Raw genomic sequence first — 9,584 nt, 5'->3', positions numbered from 1 at the left:
GATTGGCTGGTTTTCTCTGGGGTCCCTGTTGAATTGGCTAGTTGACAGGCTTTTATGCTTGGTGATCTCTGGTGTATTGGCTACTGGGATTGGTGGTCTCTGGTGGATTGGTAGTTGACTTGATGGTCTCTGGTGGCTCAGTGGTCTCTGTTGGATTTGATAGTAGGCTTGGTGGTCTCTGGTGGACTGACTAGTTGGCGAGCTCTTCTCTGATGAATTGACAAGTTATAATGATGCAGGTTGGCTGGTTGTTCCCCAACTCAGCTGGTGTTTTTTTGGTTACATGATTTTACATGATTTGTCTCTTGTGTTTGGCTAGTTGGCTGGTCTTTGGAGGATTGCCTCTGTTGGATTGGATCATATGCAATCTAATCTTTGTTGGATTGGCTAGTTGGTTGTACTATATCTGGTGGATTGGTGAACTGGCATCCAGATTTCTCAGGCAAGTTGTTCTGTGTTGGTTTGTCTCTGGATCATTGGCCTCAGATTATTTGCCTAGCTCACAAATTTGTCTCTGGTCAATTAACTGGTGGGCGAGCTGATTGATGGCTCATTGATTGGCTAATAGGTGAGCTGGCTTTTGCTGGAGAGTGTCGTTTGATTGCTGCTCTCTGATGGGTGGGCTAATTATTTATCTTTTGGCAATTATTTGGGTATGTTCTGATAATTGACCTGCTACGTGCCTGAAGGTGAGTTGGCTGCAGATGCAAGAGATAGCGCCACTAGATTTCCAATGTAGTTTATGCTAATCGTATCTGCTAGTAATCTCTCCATTTCATCTAGTCCTGCTTTTCTGGATCAGGATTGATGAGAAGGAAGGGGAAAAGTGAATGAAAGTTTTCAACTTAATTTGAAGTAAGGCCAAAGAAATGTTTCATTTGTTCATAAACAACGAAGCTGATGCTCACAGCAGGGACTACTTTCATGCAGTTAGGTGTGAACCCTCGATAAAGACCAACTAAACCTTCTTCTCGGATGATGTTGTAAAAGTGACTACGCATGCTCACATGGGGCCCACCTTTGACAATGGCTGTGAAAACAAAAGCTGCTGAGCATTACAATACAGAAAAACTTGATCTATTCTCCAGTTTTCTCTTTCCTTTCCCATCCTGAATCTGTGATAAGGGTTATACAAGGTACAATCCCACAAGAGTCAATGCCAAGTGACAAGAGCAAGACTTGTGTGACAGTTTAATGGGTGAGAATTTGTAAGCAGCACTTGCCCAAATTTGTGAAATTTGCTTTCAAAGATGAAGCTTCTCACCACGCACAGTAACTCCAAATTATCAAACCATGGAGGGTGTGACAGATGAGCCCCACAAATACACATGGGAACCCTAAGTGCTCTGCGGACATAAGTTCAAGTCCCACCATGACAGTTAGTTGAATTTGAATTCAATTGATAAATATGGAATTAAAAGCCAGTTTCAGTTATCATCACCATAAAACCACTTTTAATTGTCGTAAAAACCCATTTTGTTCATTAATGTTCTTTAGAGAAGGAAATCTGCTGGCCTTACTTGGTCTGGCCTACATGTGACTCCAGACCCACAGCAATGTGATTGACTCTTAAATGGCCTAGCAAGCCACCCAGTTGTATCCAACTGTTAAGAAACATGGAAAATAGGAGCAGGAGGAGGCCATTTGGCCCCTGGAGCGTGCTCTGCTGATCATGTGACTCAGAAACCTGTTCCTGCTTTCCCCCAATATCCTTTGAACTCCAAGAACAATATCTAAATCCTTCTTGAAAACATACAATGTTTTGGCCTTGACTGCTTTCTGTGCTAAAGAATTCCACAAGCTGATCACCCTCTGCGTGAAGAAATTTCTGCTAATTTCTGTCCTAAAAGGCCGGGGCATTAAGTTTAAAAATTGGCAAGTCATGTTGCAGCTATATAGAACCTTAGGCCGCACTTGGAATATAGCGTTCAATTCTGGTCGCCTTACTACCAGAACGATGTGGAGGCTTTGGAGAGGGTAGGGTGGAAGAGTCAAGTACTAGGGGGCATATGTTTAAGGTGTGAGGGGCAACGTTTAAAGGAAATGTACGAGGCAAGTTTTTTATACAGAGGGTGGTGGGTTCCTGGAACTTACTGCTGGGGGAAGTAGTGGAAGCAGATACGATCGTGACTTTTAAGGGGCGTCTTGACAAATACATGAATAGGGTGGGTATAGAGGGATATGGTCCCAGGGAGGGTAGAGGGTTTTAGTTTAGTTGGGCAGCATGGTCGGTGCAAGCTTGGAGGGCCAAAGGGTCTGTTCCTGTGCTGTAATTTTCTTTGTTCTTTGTTCTTGTTCTTTGTTTACCCTGTGTGCTTAGACTGTGACCTCTGGTTCTGAATTCCCCCGCCATCGGGAACATTTTTCCTGCATCTACCCTGTTCACTCCTCTGAGAATTTTGGGTTTCTATTAGATACCCATCATTCTTCTAAGCTCCAGTGAATGTAATCCTAACCAACTCAATCTCTCCTATGTCAGTCCCATCATCATGAGAATCAGTCTGGTAAACCTACTCTGCACTTCCTCCATAGCAAGAACATCCTTCCTCAGAGAAGGAGGCCAAACTGCACGCAATATTCCACAAACAGCCTCACCAAGGCCCTACATAACTCCAGCAAGACATTTATGCTCCTTTACTCAAACTCTCTCACTATAAAGGCCAAAATACCACCTTTGCTTCTTTCATCACCTGCTGCATCTGCATACTTGCTTTCAGTGATGGGTGTACAAGGACACCCAGGTCTCATTGCACATTCCCCTCTCTCAATAATGTGCTTTCCTATTTTTTGCTACCGAAGTAGATAACCTCACATTTATCCACATTACCATGCATCTGCCATGTATTTGCCCACTCACTCAACTTGTCCAAATCACACTGAAGCATCTCTGCATCCTCCTCACAGCTCACCCTCCCACTTAGCTTTGTGTCATCTGCAAATTTGGAGATATTACATTAAGTTCCTTCATCTAAATCATTAATATACTTTCTAAATGGCTGGGGTCCAAGCACTGATCCCTGTGGTATCCCACTAGTCATTGTTTACCAGTGACCCGTTTATTCCTATTTTTGGTTCCCATCTGCCAACCAGTTTTCTATCCATCTCAATACACTACCCCTAATCCCATATGCTTTAATCTGATCTCTTCGGTGGGACCTTGTTGAAAGCCTTCTGAATATCAAACAACCACATCCACTGGATCCCTCTGATCAACTCTATTAGTTGTATCCTTGAAGAATTCCAGTCGAGTTGTCAAGCATGATTTCCCTTTTATAAATGCATGCTGACACTGTCCAATGCTGACACTGTCCAATCCTGCCACTGTTTTGTAAGTACTCTGCTAATAAATCTTTTATAATTGACGCTAATATTTTCCTCACTACCGATGTCAGGCTAACTGGTCTGTAATCCACAGTTTTCTCTCTACCTTCCTTTTTAAATAGTGGGGTTACATTAGCTACCATCCAATCCTTAGGAACTGTGTTTCTGTGTGATGATCACCAATGCATCTACTATTTCTAGGCCACTTCCTTAAGTACTCTGGGATGTAGATTAGCAGGCCCTGGGGATTTATCGGCCTTCAATCCCATCAATTTCCCCAGTACTGACACAATCTGGGGGTTGGGTGGGCTCAGGCTGGGGGGAAGGATTCGACCTTGGGACTCCCTCCCGGGATGGAGGTCTCGTGGCTGCACTTGTCCTTGTGGCCCTGGGAAAGGTGCTGTTCACTCTCAGGATTGTGATTTATGGTTTGCAGATGACACTAAGATTGGTGGCATAGTGGACAGTGAAGAAGGTTATCTCGGATTGCAATGGGATCTTGATCAATTGGGCCAGATGGAGCTGACAAATGGCAGATGGAGTTTAATTTAGATAAATGCGAGGTGATGCATTTTGGTAGATTGAACCAGGGCAGGACTTACTCACTTAATGGTAGAGCATTGGGAAGAGTTACAGAGCAAAGAGATCTATGGGTAGAGGTTCATCGCTCCTTGAAAGTGGAGTCACAGATGGACAGAGTGGCGAAGAAGGCATTCGGCATGCTTGGTTTCATTGGTCAGAACATTGAATACGGGAGTTGGGACATCTTGTTGAAGTTGTACAAGACATTGGTAAGGCCACACGTGGAATACTGTGTGCAGTTCTGGTCACCCTATTATAGAAAGGATATTATTAACCTAGAAAGAGTGCAGAAAAGATTTACTAGGATGCTATCGGGATTTGATGGTTTGAGTTATAAGGAGAGGCTGGATAGACTGGGACTTTTTTCTCAGGCGCGTAGAAGGGGGGTGACCTTATAGAGATCTATAAAATAATGAGGGGCATAGATCAGCGAGATAGTCAATATCTTTTCCCAAAGGTAGGGGAGTCTAAAACTAGAGGGCATAGGTTTACGGTGAGAGGGGAGAGATACAAAAGTGTCCAGAGGGCCAATTTTTTCACACAGAGGGTAGTGAGTGTCTGGAACAAGCTGTCAGAAGTAGTAATAGAGGTGGATACAATTTTGTCTTTTTAAAAAGCATTTAGACAGTTACTTGGGTAAGATGGTTATGGAGGAATATGGGCCAAATGCGAGCAATTGGGACTAGCTTAGGGTTTTTTAAAAAAAGGGCAGCATGGACAAGTTGTGCCGAAGGGCCTGTTTCCATGCTGTAAACCTCTATGACTCTATTTCAAGCAACATTCTGGTAAAGATATTCATTATTCATACATTCCTTAAGGGGCAGCACGGTGACACAGTGGTTAGCACTGCTGCCTCACAGCACCAGGGACCCCGGGTTCAATTCCGGCTTCGGGTCATTGTCTGTGTGGAGTTTGCACATTCTCCTGTGATGCGTGGGTTTCCTCCGGGTGCTCCAGTTTCCTCCCACAGTCCAAAGTTGTGTGGGTTAGGTTGATTGGCCATGCTAAATTGACCGTAGTTTCAGGGGATTAGCAGGGTAAATATGTGGGGTTACGGGAATAGGGCCGAGGTGGGATTGTGGTTGGTGCAGTCTTGATGGGCCAAATGGCCGCCTTCTGCACTGTAGGGATTCTATGAAATTCTATCTTCTATTGTCTCAGTCCTTTAAAATCTTTGAAGTTTATTAATTAGTGTCACAAGTAGGTTTACATTAACACTGCAATGAAGTTACTGTGAAAATCCCCTAGTCGCCATACTCCGGTGAGGGAGAATTTAGCACAGCCAATGCAGCTAACCAGCATGTCTTTCAGACCATGGGAGGAAACCAGAGCACCTGGAGGAAACCTGTGCAGACTCTGCACAGACAGTGACCCAAGCCCTGGTCACTTTGATGTCCATGCCCCATGGACACTTGGAAGCCTTCAAAATCATTGCAGCACTCCATTCTACAGGAGGGATTTGCCCTGGTTAATTTCATAAGCTCCAGATGTTAAGTAACCTCTTTAAAATGCTCTTACAGAAAGGGTCTGCCAGCTTTACCAAGGAGATCCGCATGTTTCCTCTCAGAAGGCTCAGCTGCTCTGAAACCCCCTTGAAGTACTTTGATGGACAGCAGGCTGTCAGATTCACTGAGGATTTCCCCTATTAACATTGAAAGAGTAGCATCTGGTGTCTGGCTCTTTGAAGTGCTTTGACTGACAGGTTGGGTTACTTACCCACCAGCCAGGAGCTTTGTTTGTTTTTCTTTCCCTTCAAGGTTGAATGCATCTGCATGCTTTGTAAACATTGTGAATCGAAAAGAAGTGAAACCTCATGGCTAGTGGGTAATTGATCCAACCTGTCAATCAAAGGCAGAATGTTTATAAACACCGTGGTTAGGAACAAATGATGTGGAGATGCCGACGTTGGACTGGGGTAAACACTGTAAGAGTTTTAACACCAGGTTAAAGTCCAACAGGTTTATTTGGTAGCAAATGCCATTAGCTTTCGGAGCGCTGCTCCTTTGTCAGATGGAGTGGAAATCTGCTCTCAAACAGGGCACAGAGACACAAAATCAAGTTACAGAATACTGATTAGAATGTTCTAATCATGTTGGACTTTAACCTGGTGTTGTTAAAACTCTTACTGTGTTAGGAACAAAGGCAGCATTTGAGATGCAGCCAACCTTGAAGGGATTGTTACCTATGTTATTTGTAGCAATGTGCACCACAAACACCGGCTGTTCACCCTCCCCCTCCGGAATGTTCCGTAGCCATTCTAAGACATCCTTGACTCTAGCAGCAGGGAGGCAACATAGCATCTTGGAGTCTCTTTTATGGTCACAGAAATGCCTATGTAGTCCCCTTACAAATCCCCTGTAACTATTGCACTCCCACACTTTCTCCTCTTCTCCCATGCAGCAGAACCAACCGTCGTATAATGAATTTGGCTGTTGCTGCTTTACTCTGAGGGGCCACCCCACTTATCATAGAATCCTACAGTGCAGAAAGAGGCCACTCGGCCCATCAGGTCTGTACCAACCACAATCCCACCCAGGCCCTACCCCCATATCCCCATATTTATCTGCTAATCCCTCTAACCTACGCATCCCAGGACACTAAGGGGCAATTTTAGCATGGCCAATCAACCTAACTCGCACATCTTTGGACTATGGGAGGAAACCGGAGCACCCGGAGGAAACCCACGCAGACACAGGGAGAATGTGCAAACTCCACACAGACAGTGACCTGAGCCGGGAATCGAACCCGGGACCCTGGAGCTGTGAACAAACAAAGAACAAACAAAGAACAATACAGCACAGGAACAGGCCCTTCGGCCGCTCCCCGGTCCAAACTAGACCATTCTTTTGTATCCCTCCATTCCCACTCCGTTCATATGGCTGTCTAGATAAGTCTTAAACGTTCCCAGTGTGTCCGCCTCCACCAGCGCATTCCAGGCCCCCACCACCCTCTGTGTAAAATATGTCCGTCTGATATCTGTGTTAAACCTCCCCCCCTTCACCTTGAACCTATGACCCCTCGTGAACGTCACCACCGACCTGGGGAAAAGCTTCCCACCGTTTACCCTATCTATGCCTTTCATAATTTTATACACCTCTATCAAGTCTCCCCTCATCCTCCGTCTTTCCAGGGAGAACAACCCCAGTTTACCCAATCTCTCCTCATAACTAAGCCCCTCCATACCAGGCAACATCCTGGTAAACCTCCTCTGTACTCTCTCTAAAGCCTCCACATCCTTCTGGTAGTGTGGTGACCAGAACTGGACGCAGTATTCCAAATGCGGCCGAACCAACGTTCTATACATCTGCAACATCAGACCCCAACTTTTATACTCTATGCCCTGTCCTATAAAGGCAAGCATGCCATATGCCTTCTTCACCACCTTCTCCACCTGTGACGTCACTTTCAAGGATCTGTGGACTTGCACACCCAGGTCCCTCTGCGTATCGACACCCTTTATGGTTCTGCCATTTATCGTATAGCTCCTCCCTACATTATTTCTACCAAAATGCATCACTTCGCATTTATCAGGATTGAACTCCATCTGCCATTTCTTTGCCCAAATTTCCAGCCTATCTATATCCTTCTGTAGCTTCTGACAATGCTCCTCACTATCTGCAAGTCCTGCCAATTTTGTGTCGTCCGCAAACTTACTGATCACCCCAGTTACACCTTCTCTTCCAGATCGTTTATATAAATCACAAACAGCAGAAGTCCCAATACAGAGCCCTGCGGAACACCACTAGTCACAGGCCTCCAGCCGGAAAAAGACCCTTCCACTACCACCCTCTGTCTTCTGTGAAGCAGCAATGCTAACCACTGTGCTACCGTGCCATCCCTTATTGTGTGAAGTTAGTGTTTGTAATATTATAAAAAGAATTGTAAAAATGCCAAGAGTTGTACAATTGTCTGTTTATAAGGTGGTTTAGTTTTTTCTATACTGAAGAGAAACAGGCCCAAGAAGTACACAGAGACCCAAAGTGAAACATTATATCGCTAGGCTAGGCAGTAAATACTGCCAAAATGACAGGTTGATTTTAAATTTTAACCAATCAATTTGAAATAGGCTTTTGAATAACAGCAGCCTATCGGATTTGAATTTGATGTTTTGATAACCTGTAAACCAATACTATTGTGCAAATTTTGGTATATCATCGGGGGTATAAAGGGCACAGCTCCCAGCTCCAAATGGCCAGAAAGACCACCTGCCAGCGACTGTACTTGTCAAGATGCCCCTTAAAAGTCTCTACCGTTTCCGCTTCCACTACCTCCCCCGGCAAAGAGTTCCAGGCACCCACCACTCTCTGTGTAAAAAAAATCTGTCTCGTACATCTCTTTTAAAACTTGCCCCTTGCACCTTAAACCTGTGCCTCCTAGTAATTGACTCTTCCACCCTGGGAAAAAACTTCTGACTATCCACTCTGTCCATGCCTCTCATAATCTTGTAGACTTCTATCAGGTCTCCCCTCAACCTCCGTCGCTCCAGTGAGAACAAACCAAGTTTCTCCAACCTCTCCTCATAGCTAATGCCCTCCATACCAGGCAACATCTTGGTAAATCTTTTCTGTACCCTCTCCAAAGCCTCCACATCCTTCTGGTAATGTGGCGACCAGAATTGAACACTATATTCCAAGTGCGGTCTAACTAAGGTTCTATAAAGCGTCAACATGACTTGCCAATTTTTAAACTCAATACCCCGGCCGATGAAGGCAAGCATGCCGTATGCCTTCTTGACTACCTTCTCCACCTGCATTGCCACTTTCAGTGACCTGTGTACCTGTACACCCAGATCCCTTTGCCTATCAATACTCCTAAGGGTTCTGCCATTTACTGTATATTTCCTGTCTGTATTAGACCTTCCAAAATGCATTACCTCGCATTTGTCTGGGTTAAACTCCATCTGCCATTTCTCCGCCCAAGTCTCCAACTGATCTAGATCCTGCTGTATCCTCTGATGGTCCTCATTGCGATCCGCAAATCCACCAACCTTTGTGTCATCCGCAAACTTACTAATCAATCCAGTTACATTTTCCTCCAAATCATTTTTGACCTGGAATGTAAGGGAGTAAATTCATTCATGGGCAGTGAGGCTGGAGCAGTCTCTTAGTTGATAAAATGAGGCCCTGGCTCGAGCAAGAGAATGACTCCTTTTGCCAATTAAAATTCGCAGATGTTAGCTGTGGGCTTGGCCAGCGGGATTCACATGTGTGGTTTCCTAGGTAACGGGGGAGAAACCTACATGGGCAATGAGCTAATGATCTCCTATTCCTGTTGACAGGTGGAATATTATTGCCTCAGGTAATACTGTGTAATATTGTAATTGGACCCTCCAGTCTGAGTGACAAGGCTGGGCGGGATATTGAAATGTTCAGAATAACATGACAATTTTATGATTGCGATATTATCTCAGAGAGGGCAGTCACCTTCCCATGACTGCGCTCCCTCCTGATGCATGCATTGGCAAATAAATTCCTTTTCATTCTTTAACTTCATGCTGACTTCAAAAGTCTATGTATTGATTGAGTGGGATCACTCAGTATAAGACCCCCAGTTGGACACCTCCGAAAATTCCTCTTGCAATTTGGCGCTGCGTGCAAGGGTACTCACCGGTGACTGACGGCGAGGCATGTTCCCAAAAGGTGGGTGGCGGTGTCTGGCAGCCAGAAGCTGTAAGTTGAGTA

The 9,584-nt window shown here is 44.9% G+C and overlaps 1 protein-coding gene across 1 annotated transcript in view; it reads right to left on the bottom strand.

Moving 5' to 3' along the window:
- Positions 1–845: 845 nt before the first annotated feature.
- Positions 846–9,584, bottom strand: part of LOC144511091 (mitochondrial adenyl nucleotide antiporter SLC25A23-like) — a 119,171-nt gene continuing 110,432 nt past the window's right edge. The window contains exon 7 of the mRNA XM_078241069.1: positions 846–1,030. Within this exon, the coding sequence (XP_078097195.1) occupies positions 846–1,030 (185 nt within the window). The remainder of the gene's footprint in view (positions 1,031–9,584) is intronic.

This window comes from Mustelus asterias, chromosome 24 (genome assembly GCF_964213995.1).
Source record: "Mustelus asterias chromosome 24, sMusAst1.hap1.1, whole genome shotgun sequence".
Taxonomy (NCBI): Eukaryota; Metazoa; Chordata; class Chondrichthyes; order Carcharhiniformes; family Triakidae; genus Mustelus; species Mustelus asterias.
Note: the sequence above shows the minus strand (reverse complement) of the source record. Positions and strands in the feature narration are given on the sequence as shown.